The 17,254-nt window shown below is 39.2% G+C and overlaps 1 protein-coding gene across 2 annotated transcripts in view; it reads right to left on the bottom strand.

The window, feature by feature from the left end:
• Nucleotides 1-650: 650 nt before the first annotated feature.
• EML4 (EMAP like 4) overlaps nucleotides 651-17,254 on the bottom strand; it is a 147,350-nt gene continuing 130,746 nt past the window's right edge. For both annotated transcript variants that reach the window (XM_045884484.3, XM_045884485.3), the window contains 6 exons: nucleotides 14,699-14,787; nucleotides 13,279-13,376; nucleotides 7,228-7,315; nucleotides 6,608-6,706; nucleotides 4,058-4,188; nucleotides 651-3,391 (listed from right to left, as the gene is read on the bottom strand). In XM_045884484.3, coding sequence (XP_045740440.1) covers nucleotides 2,933-3,391; nucleotides 4,058-4,188; nucleotides 6,608-6,706; nucleotides 7,228-7,315; nucleotides 13,279-13,376; nucleotides 14,699-14,787 — 964 coding nt within the window. In that variant the 3' untranslated portion in view covers nucleotides 651-2,932. The remainder of the gene's footprint in view (nucleotides 3,392-4,057; nucleotides 4,189-6,607; nucleotides 6,707-7,227; nucleotides 7,316-13,278; nucleotides 13,377-14,698; nucleotides 14,788-17,254) is intronic.

Here is a 17,254-nt window from a genome sequence, read left to right as displayed (position 1 = left end):
GCCGGTATGTTTAAAATCGATTTCATCATTTCCTCTTTATGGATCTCCTCTTTTTATTGAGAGGAAAAATCACATTGTTCAGGGGGTTTGTTCTGATGCCTGTCAAGCCATTTTGTCTCCAAATTGGTAGGAGAGTAATTCCTGCCCCAGGGCACCCTCTCTGGGGTGAGTGGATAGGAGTGGCTGGGAACATAGATTCATAGTCACTAAGGATGAATAAGAGAACGATGAAAACCCCATTTCCATGCTTTTGAAACTAAGCAACGTATGGAATGCTCCCAACCTGATTTTTCAGAAAGAAAAATTTGTAGCAGCCAACTGATGGTTGTGGCCCAGAGGATGTGTCCCTAGGCACCACGGGAGAGGAGGAGGAAGCCGGGGGTGCAGGGCCCTGCCCAGGGCCAGGACTTCACTGAGGCGGACGCGGGAGGCAGTGACAGGAGGCTGGCAGGCAAGTAACCAGGATCGCCAGGATGATCCACTGTTAAACATTAGACAAAGTGTGGACATGGAATAAATTAAAACGAAGCCATTCCCCTAGTAAGCGGAAGCATACACCAGACCAGAACGGGGGTATGCCCGGCAGTGGTCAGCCGGTAACGGCCGTGTCTTCTGATAACCGGACAGTTACGGAAACGAGAGTCAAGACGCCTGAAACATTTTGATCGTTTTATTTTATAATCTTCAAAATTTTCTGCCATGAGACAGGAATGCATGATAGAAATGGCTCAACATCTTCACATGAAACACTTGGATTCGCTTTCATTCACAAGTTTTTCTAAAAACATCTACAATTTCATAATCCCACCCACTTGCAACCATTATCACAGATTTAATTGACCATTAAACAGTAGTTGCCAGCAAGAGAGCTGGACCGCTTTCTGCGCATTAGTAGTGTCTTCTGAAACTACCACCCAAGATATCACGATTATAAGTCTCATTGTACACAGCAGCCCCGAAGGTGACTGGGGTCCCCAAAGAAACTCCCTGCTTATCACGGAGAGCTGTGTCGCCCAGGTACTGAAAGAAATGCTTTTTCTTCTAGAACTACTTGTTCATCTCAGCACATGCTGACCTGATGATTTAATTACACTGCTATAAGGCAAGTATATATGCCTGGTATTTACTGATGCTCTGATAATTACGTATAGAACATACTGAAGAAAGATGGGATTGCTTGGAATCTCTCTCTCTTCTTTTGAAGAGAACTACTTTGAGGTTTTTTTTTTGAACAACTGTAAACAAAAGGAAAGAGATATACATGGACATATACCTATACACACGGAGATAGACACTGAGTATTTTCAATGTGGCGTATATCTTCCTATATAGACACACACAGAGTGTCTACACTCACCCCTTCACACATACCCGCACCCTTACATACAGCATGTGAATGTAAATGTGAGTGTCCTTAGGAGTTCACTGCAGTTTGTATATTAATTACCAAATGATGATGAGATACCTGATTTGTATTACTCCTGAGAAGATACTAGAAGGGAATGACAGTTCTGATGCACTTTGGAATGGCACAATCACGTAAACACTTGCATACTTATACTTAAGACTTATGAACTCAAAGTTTCTAAACATGATCTAACAAAAAATTCAGCAAGTTAAAAAATAAATCAAAACAGTTTTTTTATAATCAATGTATAAACAAATATATAGGAAATGCATATTTGTCAGTAACTATAGTAGAAACATGTACTTAAGAAAAACAGTCATCTGACAAAAAAACAAAACAAAACTATCCAATGCATAATCCATGCATTGCCCAAAATAGCAGAGGACAGCCACATCAGAACTGCAAGGCTTACAGCAACTCTACCAGAGAAAAATTACCATATATAGGAAGTCTGTTAAGTATGCAATTTATAAAAAATTACTGTGACTGTTATTCATACTTCTATAAAAAAGAATTTGTAATTTTCAGTCTTACCCCTCAATATAATCTATATAAAAATTATAACTAAACCAATGAATTTCAAGCACCAATTCAAACTTACTGTATTTATATTTCTATTATCAAAGGAACAAATTATGAGGAAGGCTAAGCTAAAATTAGCCAAGTAATTCTTGCAGTTTAGTTTTATAGGCATGCGGTTTTTCTTCTTCCATTCACTTGAATGCCAAACACTGAAAAATGTTCTGGCCAGTAAAGGAATCCTTGGAGGAATCCATTATTTCTGAGTATTAATGGTTTAATATACATTAAAAGCTCTTTAACAAACCACTGCTTTCTTAGTTCTAAGATAAAATAGATCTGCACACAAGAAATGAAGGGACTGTTCCTCACGACGACTTAGAAAAGGCAGCACCAGAGGGCAGACTAGCAAGCACGTCTGCCCATCTAGCGCTCATGTAAGGAAACGGTGTTGGGACGCAAGGCAACCCCACTGCAGGTGGCAATACTCAAGTTTTTCACTAAAAAATTTCCACCAGACATTCGGGGTGGGAGGATATCTCAGAGTGCATTTTTTCTTTTTTGGTTGTTTTTTTCTTCTGATTTTTCTGCTTCAGGGGGGAAAAAAAGGCAGTCTGAGCCAGTAGATGAGTAAGTGTTTGTGATGCCTCTGGGTTGTTCCTGAAGAAAGCTTGTTCAGATAACAAGGGGTTTATTTTAAATCCATACAACTGCTGTTTTTGTTTCCAGTATTGACATCATACCACTTACATACAAGGTAATTTCTGAGACAATGTTTCAGTCTTCCCTGCTATTAAAAGTTTGGTTAATTTTCAACACACACCCAACTGAACCTTTAGGTCTGCCGCACTTGAGAGACTGCAGGTAAGACTACTGAAAACAGATCATGTGGAAACCCAGATCTCCATCAAGAGTGATCTCCACCACTCCCCAGCCTGTTACCTGAACTCTATCACAAGATCACACGCAGTTGAAGGAGGAGAGAGTCGCACTGAAGTCCTGCTGTTAAGACAGGAGCGAGGGGTCTTGCTGGTCCTCGGTAAGAATGGCTTCACTCTGAGTGGATAGCTCCTCATACATAGGCTCACCGAGGTCTTCACTGCCCCCTTCACTCTGCTCCTCGATGGGGTCCTCACTGGGCTCCACAGTCTGTTTCAGGCTGTTCTCCAGAAGTGTGGGAGAACTGCTTATTCTATTTTCTTCTTCAGCTGTCTCATTTAAGGGCTGGGAAGGAGGTGGTGTGGGAGTGTCAGACTGCATGACACTTTCGATGGAAGAGACGGGGGCTTTGGTTAGAGTACCATCGGCTACAATCTCATTTTGAGGCAAAGATAACTTTTCTACAAGTTTCCACTGAATGATGCTCATGTCTTTTCCACCAGTTGAAATCAGGTGACTGTCATTATGAGTAAAACTGACATTGGTGACATGGCTGCTGTGGGCACTATACTTGTGACTGGGAGCCTGGAAGAAACAAATCAGACAGGAAAATTAAGCTCATTCTTCACATTTACATGCCTGCTTACAGCAATGGAAGCGACTAGCTGAGGGAGGTAATTCAAGTCACAGAGTCAGCAAATCTGAGGAATGGAGCTAGCAGTAATTTCCTTCTGATACCTATTTCTATGGGAGAAACAAAACAGAGTAACTGGATATACATCCATACAGTCAGATCATATATTTCAAAAAATAACATCATAAATAATCTCTTCCGGATGTCAGTTTAGTACACTTGTCAGAGCTTAGTAACTATTCTGTTGAGATGGCTAGGGGAGAATTTAGGCAGGCAGGACTAGGAACTCTAGGAGCTTTATAATGTTGATCGTATGTATAACAAAATGTTTTAGTAGGTTTAGGAGACATTAAAATACCTGCTAAAAAATTACTGATCAACAAAAATGAATAAAACAACTGTCTTCTGTAACGGTCTTCTTGACCTTAACGGCAAAGGAGTAAACAAGGAGCGCTGGCCTGGACGCTTATGGGGGCACTGCCCCCCGCTCCCCTCCCCCGGGCCCCACGGCATCACAGGCAGTGGAGTAACTCTTACACATCTCTTCTCATCATCGACACAAAAATATTCCCAGACAAAAGGCCCTACACCACTAGTTTTTATTAAATTGATCTTACCTTTGCTTTGGAGCAGGGATACTGAAACAGATGAACTTTGCAGAAATCATCAGCAACAGCGATCACCTTCCTGTTGTGGGATCGCACCAGTGCATTGATATCAGTCCCGTCGGATCCTTCTGGCCAGACACCTTTGATATGGGAACACAGGGGTGTAGAAAAATTAGTCTAAAAGATAACTGTGATGCCACATGGGTTTATTTAATTTTAGAATCTTAATTCACTTTAATCTGTGTTCAGATTTCTTAGTGGCTCAACACTTCATTCAAAGGATGAAGTTTTACCCAAAATCTAATAAAATTCAGTGAAAATAGCCTCAAGATGGAAAATTTAAACAAAAGTACTCACTAGTAACCAGCAGGTGGTGCTAACAAATAGTTTTAGCTTAATTCACCTCCGCAAATAAGCTCTTCCTTTTTAAAGTTTCTAGTTGGAGGGGAAATTCTGTTACTTGTATAGCAAGGTGCAGAAAAACAAAGCTACAGCTCTAGTTCTTCAAAGCAGACTCTGGGGAAGCTGTGTAAAATGTACACACTCTTTCCTTGCTGTTCTCTTCAAGCAGGCACTTAAAAGAAAACCTCCAAGATTCTTTCTTATCTTAATGGAAATGCATAGGCCATCCACTAGTCTACCATGCTATCCCATAGAATTTTCATAGAACTATTATTTATTTCCAGAAACATAACAAATTTAATTATTCTGAATCATTATGAAGCACTGGTGATCATGTTCAACATAATTAGCACAAAACCCTATTAAGACTAGATGGAAATTACGGAATACAGAAGGGCTGAGATGCTGGCCTCTGAGAACAAAGAAATTTTTGGTAAATTCGCTAAAACAAGTCAAAACACTTCTTAACTGTCATCTCTTAAATAAATATTACCAAGCTATTGGCTACTGTTTCAGTTTCACCCAGAATAATGAAATCGTGTTTGGATGAGTCAGAGTTCTTTTGTTTTTAATTTCTTGCTAGCCCAGTACTCTCCTCCATCTCTACAGAAGTTGTGTTTAGCAGAGGGACCTAGAATGGATTATTTTTCTAATGTACACAGCATAAAGAACTGTTCTGATCTGCAAACAGGCTGGAGGAGAGAAACACCCCTCCCCCCCATCAGAAGGCAGAGATGTTGTTAAAGGTAAAGTACTCATATTCTGGACATTGCTTGAGGGATTGATGTCCCCCTCCTATCCAGTATTCTAATTACTGAGTAGAACAACTCTTTTTAGTTCTTTGCAGACAAGGCTTTATTATCTTAACTTTCCATTTGTCTTGTAACTTTTTCAGAAGGATGTCCCCAGATTGGGAAAAGGCTTACAAAACTGTCACAGAAAAGATTTCAAGAAATATCTAAAACATCAGATTAGGAATGATTTCCAAATTTTATCTTATTTAAATAATGTCTACTAAAAATGCCTTTATATTTCAACAAATGGTGCTGGGACACCTGGACATTCACATGCAAGAGAGTAAGAACTGCTGACAAGGATGTGGGGAACCCCTCGTATGTCACTGGCGGGAAATAAATGGTGCAGCCACTTTGGAAAACATTCTGGCAGTTCTTCAAAAGGTTAAACACAAGGTTACCATTGGACTCTGGAATTCCACTCCTAGGTATATTTCAAGGGAAATGAAAACATGTCTACACAAAGACCTGCACATGCTTGTTCACAGCAGCATTATTTATACTAGCTGAAAAGTGGAAACAACCCAAGTGTCTGTCAACTGATAATGGATAAACAAAATGTGGTATATGCATACAAGGAGCTATTACTCAGCCATAAAACAAAATGCTGATACACGCTACAATGTGGATGATCTTGAAAACATTCTACATGAAAGTCCAGACTAAGTTATTAGAGAAAGAAAGTAGATTAGTGGCTCGTGGGTGCAGAGGGAGGGAGGGTGGGGAGCGACTGCTAATGGGTAGAATGTTTCTTATTAGGGTGATGAAAATGTTCTCAAATTAGACAGTGGTGATGGCCACACTACAGTTCTAAAACCACTGTACTGTACTCTTTAAGTAGGTGAATTATGTAGTATGCTCAATGAAGCTATTTTAAAAATGCCTTGGGATGCCTGGGTGGCTCAGTCGGTTGAGCGTCTGCCTTCGGCTCAGGTCGTGATCCCAGGGTCCTGGGATCGAGTCCCGCATCGGGCTCCCTGCTCCGCGGGGAGCCTGCTTCTCCCTCTGCCTCTGTCTCTCTGTCTCTCATGAATAAATAAATAAAATCTTTAAAAAAAAAAAAAATGCCTTTACAAATTAAAATATTTCAGTTTTCACTTGGAGGAAAAAAAAATAGGAAGGCGATCTGTGCTATTATTTCAAGTGTCTTTCATATTTACTGAGGAACAAAAGTCTGCTGGATTCTGCAGAGAACTTCATACTGGTCTGATCCTAACACACTTCATTTCTCTGAATCTGGCATTAATAGTGGTAACACTGAAGAACACACGCAGACTCTTTTTCATTTAGAAATTTAAGCAAGTAATTGTTATATATAAGAACCCCACAAGCCATCTTTTCCCATCAGGTGTCATGTTCTTACCAAAGACTTGAAAGCCTAGCACACAGGTATATGTTGTCCAATCGGTGTCCTTACAATCTGATCGATTCCTGATTAGTTTGCAGCCATTTGGAATGTCCCCTTTAAATTTAGAAACAGGAAGTATAACCATAGTGCCTGTGTATAAATGTATTTGAAAGTGTATCTTGATTCAAACTAGCCACGTTTATTTGTATTTATAATCCATACACTGAAAAATGTTAAGATACATTTAAAAAGGAAAAAACAGTGTTGCCTTTAACAGGGTTTATAAAACTACAAAATTGTTCCCCACTGAAATTGTTTTTCTTTAAAAAAGCATAAATGCCCATGCATTATACTCTTTCCTCTCTCCAGGAAAAGTTAAATACAAAGCAGTATTAAAGCAGCAATCTCCCTAAGTAATTTCTTAGGACTACATGTCTACATATATAGTAAGTTAATTCCTTACTTTCTTGGAGAGGTGAACCACATTTGAGATTCTCATTCCTTAGCTCAGGGTAACATATGTTTTGTCAAGTCAGAGAGCCAGCATGCACTCTACACAATTCAAATTCTGCACAGCCTGTTCATTTGCGCCCCTGACAGACACTTCTCAGCTGGATGTGATCATTCATACTTACAGTACAATATCTCATAGTCTCCTGAGTTAGACATTATATACTTGTTGTCTGGGGACCAGTCAAGGTGTGTGATATAGCTGGAATGTCCCTAGGGAATAACAGATCGACTATTAGAAAGCATTTAGCGTTTTGAATAATAAACAGTTTAGTAGCCAACAGGTTTTCTGAGTATAGCCATTCATCTGGAATTACTAATGTATACAGTGGAGCAACACAGCCTCTAGAACGGACCAGGGCAGGTCTTTAGTTCTTTTTCACCCTATCTTGTTGGGAACCGAAGATGCAGGTATGCAAAGATGCCACGTGATACATGAAGAGTTCTAGTAGAACTCTGGAATGGGGGCGCCTGGGTGGCTCAGTCGGTCAAGCATCCAACTCTTGATTTTGGCCCAGGTCATGATCTCAGTCGTGGGATCAAGCCCTGTGTCGGGCTCTGCGCTCAGGGTGGTCTGTTCCTCCCCCATGCTCTCGCGTTCTAGCTCTAAAATAAATAAATAAAATCTTAAAAAAACAAAAACAAAACAATTAACTCTGGAATGAAAGAGATCTCACCACAGTGGAAACATTAAGCACCTGGAACTCGGGAGTATCCTGCTGGCCTCTCCACCTAGACAGCAGCAACAAGCACCTATTACCTGTGTCAGACTTCCAAGAAAGAGGAGTCTTGTAGACTTGTGCCTTAAAGGACACTTCACAGATCACCTTCCCTTGGGTCTTCTTCCAAGTCACTGGTGTCCCCTTTAGAAGAACTTAAGTTTTTGAGAATGAAGTAAAGGGTTCTAGGTTGGTCACAGAGAGTACAGTTTTCCTGGGCTGCTTCTTAGCATCCATGGTACACCCCAGAGGCTGGGGAAGATGGTGCAGATACATGGGCACGTGGAGATCTCCTAGGAAAACTCTTTATCTCCAAAGAATATTTCTGGGGAAAAGTCACCCAACATGTACTCCTTCAGAACAGCTGGATCCAATATGACCACCTGACTCATTAAAACATTCCTGAAACAGGAGACAAGATCTTATTCTGCTCTAGTTTCTACTAACACTGTGGGAATTAAATTAAGACAAAAAACTACTAAATGCTGTACTTTGTTGCCTGTGTAAGCATTTGATGATTTCTAAGCTAAATCACGCACAGGTCTTAATGGTGGCACAATGAGACTCAAAAGCACTTTTATCTCCTATAGTCTGTTGTAAAGCATATTTAATTTCTATTGTACTTTTTGAATCACCAGCTTTCTGCATTTTTTTAATTAAAAAATTCAAAGTACCTTAGGTGCAGTTTCTAATGATTCACACAAAGTACTCTAATTACTCTATTACTTTCTGAAAGTCTAATGACACCTCTCTGGAGCTATGATCTCCCCCACAGTGCTGTATGGCAAATATATTTATACATTTAAATAAATTTAAATGCTGTGAATTTGAGAACTGTGAAGCTCCTGAAATCACCAGAGATTAGGAGGTGTACTGGAAAACAGGTTGGGAATCACTTGCTAGGCACAATGGAGACCTACCAGCTTCACAAGAATTCAAGTTTCAAAGGCATAAAGACACATTTGGTTACTGGATATTTTCTGAATCTGGCAGGAGGATAAGGTTCACACAAATCCTTTTCATGGTACACACGAGTCTGATGATGCCTGGCTCTGGTGTTAGAAGCCATGCCTCTCAGATAAGAAAACTGCTGGCTGCATGCATGAAGGATTTTACCAGATTCATCAGGCAAAGTGCAGTCCTCCAAGAAGCATTCACACTAATGTAGAAATATTTAAAAATATCATCTGGGACTGTGAAAAGGCTTTAATAACATTATTTAAAAGAGCATCAAAAGCATTATATGTATACATAATCATGTAGTTCCATCTGTACTGGACACAGAACATATTTAGAAGGTAAATCAGTATAAAGTATTCTCAAAAAGGACTCCTGAATAGCAAAAGTACCCAATATAGAAAAGACCTTGGGGAAGTTACCAATTCATACTGGAAAAACAAAGTATTTTTTCCCTGGTATGGATTCCAATAAATAAGCAAAAGATTAAATGTAACTATTTGGGGTCTATAATGTTACCTTCCCAGACACCACCCTGGAGTTACTTTTTTTAAAAATTTATTTATTTGCGAGAGAGAGCAGAAGCAGGGGAGAAGCAAGTTCCCCGCTGAGCAGGGAGCCTGACGTGGGACTTGATCCTAGGACACTTAACCGACTGAGCCATCCAGGCGCCACCCCACCACCCCAATCACGTTTCTGATGTACTTTTGCTGGTTCAAGGGAAAGCTGTTCTTTAAAAAACAAAAAACAACCCCCCCAAACATGTATGTATATTTATGTGTGTGTATATATAAATATGTATGTGTATATATATGTATATGTGTGTGTGTGTGTGTATATATATATATATTGATAAGGTTATCAATCCTCAACTCACACTCAAGGATATTTCAGATAGCCAACTGGCAGTCTTCAAATTCTTTTTAGCTATAAAATCTTTCTTACATATTAAATCTTACAAGAGAAGCCCAATATGCAAAGCAAAGAAAATCATATCCAGCCCAGCCCAGCCCCACCTTAGGGCTTTGCAGGAGACAAGTTAAAAAGAGCTCCTGAATCCAAAGCCTAAACTTTTCTATAGCAGCAGTTATAATATCAAACTGCTTAGGGGCACCTGGGGGCCTCAGTCACGCGTCTGACTCTTGGTTTCAGCTCAGGTAATGATCTCAGAGTTACGTGATCAGGCTCTGCTCTACGCTCAGCATGGAGTCCCCTTGAAATTCTCTCTCCCTCTGCCCCTCCCCCCACTGACTGCACACACATGCACTCACACTCTCTCAAAAAGAAAGAAATCAAACTGCTTACACACTCAATACAGGATACAACCATGAACCCCTGAATCCTATAGTTTGATCAAGCCACTTTTTCTAATATGTACTGAACACTAAGAAGATGGATGTTTTCACGGGAAAAGAAAGAAAAAAGGTTATTCTAAATTTTATGGTCTAATTAAGAGGCAGAAAATGCCACAGATCTGGTAAAGTAGGTTTGGGGTGTGTGCAGGAGGGAATGCGGAGCACAGGGGCAGCTGGAGACCGTGTGCTCCCAGGGGCAACCGTGGGAAGTGAGAGGGCAGACAGGTCACAGAAGAGAAAATGAAAGGCTGCCACAGACAAACAGTATAGAGGGATGACTCCATTCTCTCTTCCTCTCCATCCCTCACCCCGCCCAGAGAAGTCAGGCTTAGGAGGAGCCGATAACTTTTTTTTTTTTTTAAAGATTTTATTTATTTATTTGACAGAGAGAGACACAGCGAGAGAGGGAACACAAGCAGGGGGAGTGGGAGAGGGAGAAGCAGGCCTCCCGATGAGCAGGGAGCCTGATGTGGGGCTCAATCCCAGGACCCTGGGATCATGACTGGAACCAAAGGCAGACGCTTAATGACTGAGCCATTCAGGCGCCCCAGAAATTGGTATTTTATAAAACAGCTTTGGAGAACTTGCATAATATAAGTCCATTTCTCTAAAATGGATCTTGTTTGTTTCTTAGCTTCTGACTGTGAGCAAGGCCTTGGCCTGTAACAACCCTGTCAAGCATGCCACTCCCCTCTACCAGGAAGTACTCGTTTATGTTCTCGGGTACCAGTCATCTTCTCAATTGACGTTTGCCACGAAGAGGGACAGGCTCCAACTGCTTGGTTAATTTATTAAAGGGACATTCTCTAAAGTTCTAAATAGCTTCTGCAGCTATGGTGGTTACTTAAATATTGACTAGTACTAGGAAAATACTGGAAATAAAACAGAAAACAGCATTTGTATTTGCAACTCTGAGAGTAGTTCCTAACCTTCACAACAATCCTATATAGTAGGAACTGTTATAATGTCCAATTTTAAGATAATAAAATTAAGACTCAAGTAAGTTAATTACTTGCCTAAAGTCTCAATCTAGTAAGCGGCAAAACAGTATTAGCTCTGTTCTGTCTGTTCTATACTTATACCCTAGCAGACAACAGATAAAAGCAGTTAACATGAAACTCTAAGACCAGCTGGTGGAAGCAGACAGCAAGGAGAAGTGAGAGCTGGAAGCAAAGCACAGAACATTAGATAATTAGAAAAGCAGACTAGCTGAGCCTTTCATTACAGCCTCAAGCAGTACTATCAACTTTTAACAGTTCCTAAGGATATCTCAAAATAATACTTTCAAATGCTTTAAAGATAAAAGCTGCCTAATTGGAGAAGGCCAAGTCTTTTGCAATTGATAAGCCTGCCATTTCTCAACACTTCCAAGGTCATTCTCATTATCCAATGTCATATACTGCTGTTTCCTTTCTGGATCAGTTGTACTCTAAGTGCATACGACAATGAGACAGATACTGAAAAATCTGGGCATTATTACACTGGAGAGTCTGCTCTACTAAGAGAAGAGGGTTCAGGCCCTGGATTTGCCACCAAGTCAAGATGTGACCAAGGACAAGTCTTTTGTCTGAAAATCAGTCTCTACATCAGTGAAATAAGACCTGAGCCAAGTGTGTGCTACAGGGCTACCTGTAAAATTTTATATGATTCCACAAGATTAAATTTTAATTGATATACTCTGTTTATTAAGACATGAACTTTTAAAAGATTGAGGCAGAAAATTAAGAGAAACTTAATTTTTCTTAATTAAGGTTAAGGAGCCTGGTAGGTAAACTTCAGTAACCTGAAAATTCCTTTCAGTGGAACATTTCATTTGCTCATGTGGTTACAATGAGGCATTACTGTACTATTTCATATAACAAGTATTATGATAATAAGCTGATTAAAAGAGATTTCAATAAATTAATGGTTAATGATTCATAATTATTATCAAGGCAAAAAGATTATTTTGGATAAATTCTGAAACTTTGACATTGCTTATAGATCAGTTTATAGGCTGGTTTTAGCCTATGGTACAAAATAATGTGTGTGCACACACACATGTATACGCACAAAGTAAATAAACAAGTCTCTTCTCTGAATAGTAGTAAATGGTCTGGATTTTGCTTATGTATAGGCTTCTAAAAACGAAATTCTTTTATTTATCCCCTAAAACTATTTTGTGATCTGTGCTGCCACTAACCACTAATTCATCAAGTAATTTTCTAATCCTTTCCTAACATACACACCAAGCTACCTCATTTTCTATAAAAATAGTTAACACATATTGAGTACCTATTATTGCCAAGCACTATTCAAATTATTTTATATGCATTAATTTATTTTAATCCAGTGAAGTAGAAACAGCTGTTATCCTCATTTTATAGATGAGAAAACTGAAACAGAGATTTAAGTAACCTGCCCAAGGTCACACTAGCTTGTACGTGGTGAAATAAGAACTCAAATCCTGGTGGTCGAATCCCAAGTCGGTGCTCTTAACCACTCTGCTGTATTGACTGCCTTTCTTGTCCTGCCCTCAGCTCAAATGTATACTTTTTGAGGATAAGGAATAAATCTTACATATATTTCTGGTGTCTAGAACATTACTCAAATTAGCAGAATGCCTGCCATAAGGTAAGTACTCAGTATGTCTACAGAATTGAATCAAGTCTACCTTAAAATGATAACAAAGTCGATCAGAATAAATTAAAGGAAATATGCTTCTGTTAACTCTCTTAATGCAGACAGATCTCCATATAAATTACTTTACTTTTAGTGGTGAAAGAGGTGATACAGGAAATTGCAGGGTGTTGAGGATGGACAGGAATGTGGGACACTGGGATTAAAAGTGAGATAGCCTTTCATTTCTGACTCACTCCATTTTCAAAAAGTGTTATTCTAAGGGTTTCCTATGGAAACAGCTTTGATTTAAGAAACTGCCTTTAATCTAGTCAGAAACAGATATTAAACTCCCATCAAAAGAAGAAACATTTCTAAAGCACACAGGGAATGGCAATATTCTGCCGTTAAGTAATCTGTTTTCAAAGAGATTAAAGTTTAAAGCAGTTAAGGACAGAAAACAATGGATACATCAATGTAAAAATTTAACTTATTAAAAGTAAAATTTTCCAACAATTTTACAGCTTATTTTACTTTAACTACTTACAGTGCACTTTCCATGTCTGCTATATTTTCTTCCATTTTCTGAGACTACATAGAGGTAAATAAAGTTGTCATGAGATCCTACCGCCAGGAGGGTGCCATCTAGAATGAGACAGGAAAAAGTGTTAACTAGAGAAATGTATTGACAGAGTTGCTGTTTTATTGGACCTGTACTAAGTGAATGATATTTTACAAATGTTAAATCTAATTTAACTGTTATTTGATGAATGAATCCTTCCATCACTAAGCAGATTTGAAAAACATGGCCATCTAGTCCAGTCATTTCTTAGAGATACTCACAGGTCTTAGACTCTAGGCTCATCGCCTTCTAGTTAGCTACAAACTGGCTCCAAGGAAGTTAACCTGCTCTTATGGGTCTAAGTACACAGTACTCATAAGCTGAGTGTTCAATTGCTCATTTCAGCTGAGCACATATGACCTCTCCAACCTGGGAAGCGACTATGTTCTCTTCTTTTATGGTCTCTTCTATTGTTCTTACCATGTAACAGATGGTCAATAAAGTCCAACCGATCTTTGGATTTTAATTGCTATGTTTGTAGTAATTTGCTAGTACAGCACTAAAAAAGCCAAGACAAACAGAAAACCTCTTCTGCTTTAGGATAACTTGCCAGGCTTTATAGCCTGAGCAAATACTCTTCCTTCCATGTTCAACTCAGAGAATAGTATTCTGTGTTTCCTTTTAAACAACTTAGAAGCAATCAAAAAGATCCTTTGGATCCCACACTGATCCAACAACTACTGGAATATATTTTCAAATATAAGCAAATGTCACTCACACTAACTCCAGAGAAGAATGATAAGAATCAAAACCATATTAATAATGGGAAAAAGGAATGGGAATATTATGGAAACATAATTAACATTTTGAATAAAGTATAAAGAATTATTCAAATAAGGCTAAATGAATTTATCAAATTCTTATGAGTTGCTGAGTATTTTATCTAATTAACAAAACTAATCAATACTATGTAGTCAGTAATGCAACTAGATTTTAAAGAGCTTGAACAGCCTATAATAGTGTGTATTTTGAATATTACTATAATTTATATTTTCTTACATATAAAAAGATTACTAAATAGATGTAACATTCAGCCTAATACCTATTCAAAATTCTAAGTATGTGTAATTCCCCCAAAATAGGATTTGACTGCACTGTATTCTGCTTTCAATTGCAAATGCAGTTGTAACAGTTCATTCTAAATTTGATGATTTAGAATGTTGTTTAACTTTAGAAGATCTTTTGCAGTTTCCTGCAACAGAATTTAATCTGATGTTGGGGGAAACATATTCAATAGTTAACAAGTTTAGAGAGTAAAGAAAAAAGTAGTCAGCTTTAGTGGAAGTGAAAATATGCAATGACAGAGAAATGCTGTGTATGCCAGGATGGGGGTAAATCTGCCTACCTACTGAGTAGCGCATCACAGAGAGTTGTTCATTCCCATCTGTGTGGATAGAAACTAGATCTCTGGTTTCTGCATCTAGAACAAACCACCTGTTAAGAAGTAAAAATCAAAATTTTCTTTAGATATTAGCACTTAAAGAAAAAAACGATTTTTTCTCCCTTTTAAAAAATTCCAACAAATTTTAATAATGCCCTTAAATGACATGTTTCCATCATCCACTGAAGGATAAATTCATTTTGCAAAATGTTGCTAAATACAATATACATATATGGGCCTAGGCATGTTCTCATTTCTATTTAGGTATTCACTCAGTTCAACTGGGTCTCTTTGCTAGGTAGCATCTAAACAGAAAGTTAAGATGATAAGATCAGTGTTCCTGAAGATTAGAGATGGGGAAAAAGAACAACCCAAGTGAAACAAAGGACATTTAAGAGCCAATCTCAGTGATGGTGACCATATATAATAGAGGAGCTCACAGAAGGGAAATGAACAATAGAAGACACAGAAAAACCTTTAGGAAGGACGTAGGATAGGTTGAGCTGAACACGGAGGGAAACAGGTACAGGCGGTTCAGTGGCAGGAGGAGGGACAGCTGCACAGCTATGGAGATGGGAAGGAGCACAGGCAGTATGAAGGTGGGAGGGCAAGGCAGAGGGCCCTTCATTTAGTGTGATTTCAAAGGAACCAGCAGGGGGCGCTCTGCCTCTCCAATACCTCCACATGTGCACACAGCTCTGAATTCTTTCAAAGACAGTTCATTGTTCACATTTACAGGAAAAGTCAAAATGTAAAAGCCTTTTGAGAGGTAAGATAATGGTTAAATTCAACTATATAATAAATGACTTCTCAAATCTTTTTATAAGAGCACTTGAAGGGGCGCCTGGGTGGCACTGGTTAAGCCTTGGACTCCTGGTTTTGGCTCAGGTCCTATCTCAGGGTCCTGAGATGGAGCCCCGTGTTGGGTTCCTTGACCAGCGTGGAGCCTGCTTAACATTCGCTCTCCCTCTCCCCTTGCCCGCCCCCACCACCGTGCTCACTCGCTCTAAAATAAGTAAATCTTAAAAAGGGGGGGGCACTGGAAGGGAAGGATGGTGCTTCGGAAAAGCATGGCAAAATACGAGGCATAAAGCAAAGACTGGCAACTGAGGACAGACAACTAGAAACTGGGTAAGTGAGAAAAAAGCAGGTTATAAACAGCATGCACAGCTAATTCAAGGAGTTTAGAGTTGGGCATGGCCTGGCTCAGATCAGTCACTAAATAAATATTGGGAGAATGAATAAACAAATATAAAGTCAGTCTTGAAAACGACAAAAGCCAAGTTTTTGGAAGAATTATTTAATAGTGCAGTGTGTAGGAAGAAATGTTTGATGTGGAGAGAACGGGACAAGACTAGCAAGTTTTGTTTTTAAGATGGGAAAAAAAAATCCACCACTAAAATAAGCCAATACAGAAATCATGTGGACAGTTCCTTGTAATTTTAAAACTAATACCCAGAAAAAGACCATTTCCTCTTCAGAGTAAAAGAAATACTATTTAGGAGAGAGAAAATGGCATGAAAGAATAAAAAAAAAAAAAAAGTTTAGTGACGTTGTTTAACATGCCTTAGTGCATGCAAGGTAGAAGATGAAAGACTAAAAGACGCCAACTCTGGGGCGCCTGGGTGGCTCACTCGTTGGGCGTCTGCCTTCGGCTCGGGTCATGATCCCAGGGCCCTGGGATCGAGCCCCGCATCGGGCTCCCTGCTCTGCGGGAGGCCTGCTTCTCCCTCTCCCACTCCCCCTGCTTTTGTGTTCCCTCTCTCGCTCTCTGTCAAAAAAAAAAAAAAAAGACACCAACTCTTACCATAAGTGAAATCCCTCTTGAATTAAAAACATTCATGAGTGAATTTTAGTAACTTGTGAGCTATGGTTGAAACTTCTAGGTAGCTAGCCTAATTCATAAATTCTGTCTCCTACGTTGGTAAGAGAAATGGCTTCTATTTGTCAATGCTTGAGTTAAGGCCAATAGTAGGAAACTGGTACTGTGAAGTTCTACGCTGCATGTTTATTTCCATTTCAAAAGGTGTGTTAACTTACTGCAACTGGACAGTACCCATAGATTATAGGTTTCTTCTGAGAATGTAATTTATTAATCGATTTTTATGGCTACCATTGTAGCCTCTGAGCCAAGAAATGCCAAAGCTGATGCCAAGTGAACTGTGAACTGCCTTTTCAGAATAAGGGTAACAAAATATTCCAACCCAGACTGATCAGACAGACCTAAATAACAATGAGATACAGTGCTACTTCTGTAGGTACCAGATTTCAAGTTTTTTAAATGAATTTATGGAAACTTTATTATCTTAGGCATTTGAAAAATTACCATTTTTATTTTTATTTTTTTTTAAGATTTTATTTATTTATTTGAGAGAGAGAGAATGAGAGACAGAGAGCATGAGAGGGAGGAGGGTCAGAGGGAGAAGCAGACTCCCCGCCGAGCAGGGAGCCTGATGCGGGACTCGATCCCGGGACTCCAGGATCATGACCTGAGCCGAAGGCAGTTGCTTAACCAACTGA

Source organism: Mirounga angustirostris, unplaced genomic scaffold, assembly GCF_029215605.1.
Source record: "Mirounga angustirostris isolate CCGP_5_RB_7025 unplaced genomic scaffold, mMirAng1.0.hap1 SCAF_10, whole genome shotgun sequence".
Lineage (NCBI taxonomy): Eukaryota > Metazoa > Chordata > Mammalia > Carnivora > Phocidae > Mirounga > Mirounga angustirostris.
The sequence above is the reverse complement of the archived record's forward strand: the minus strand, read 5'-3'. Positions and strand labels throughout refer to the sequence as shown.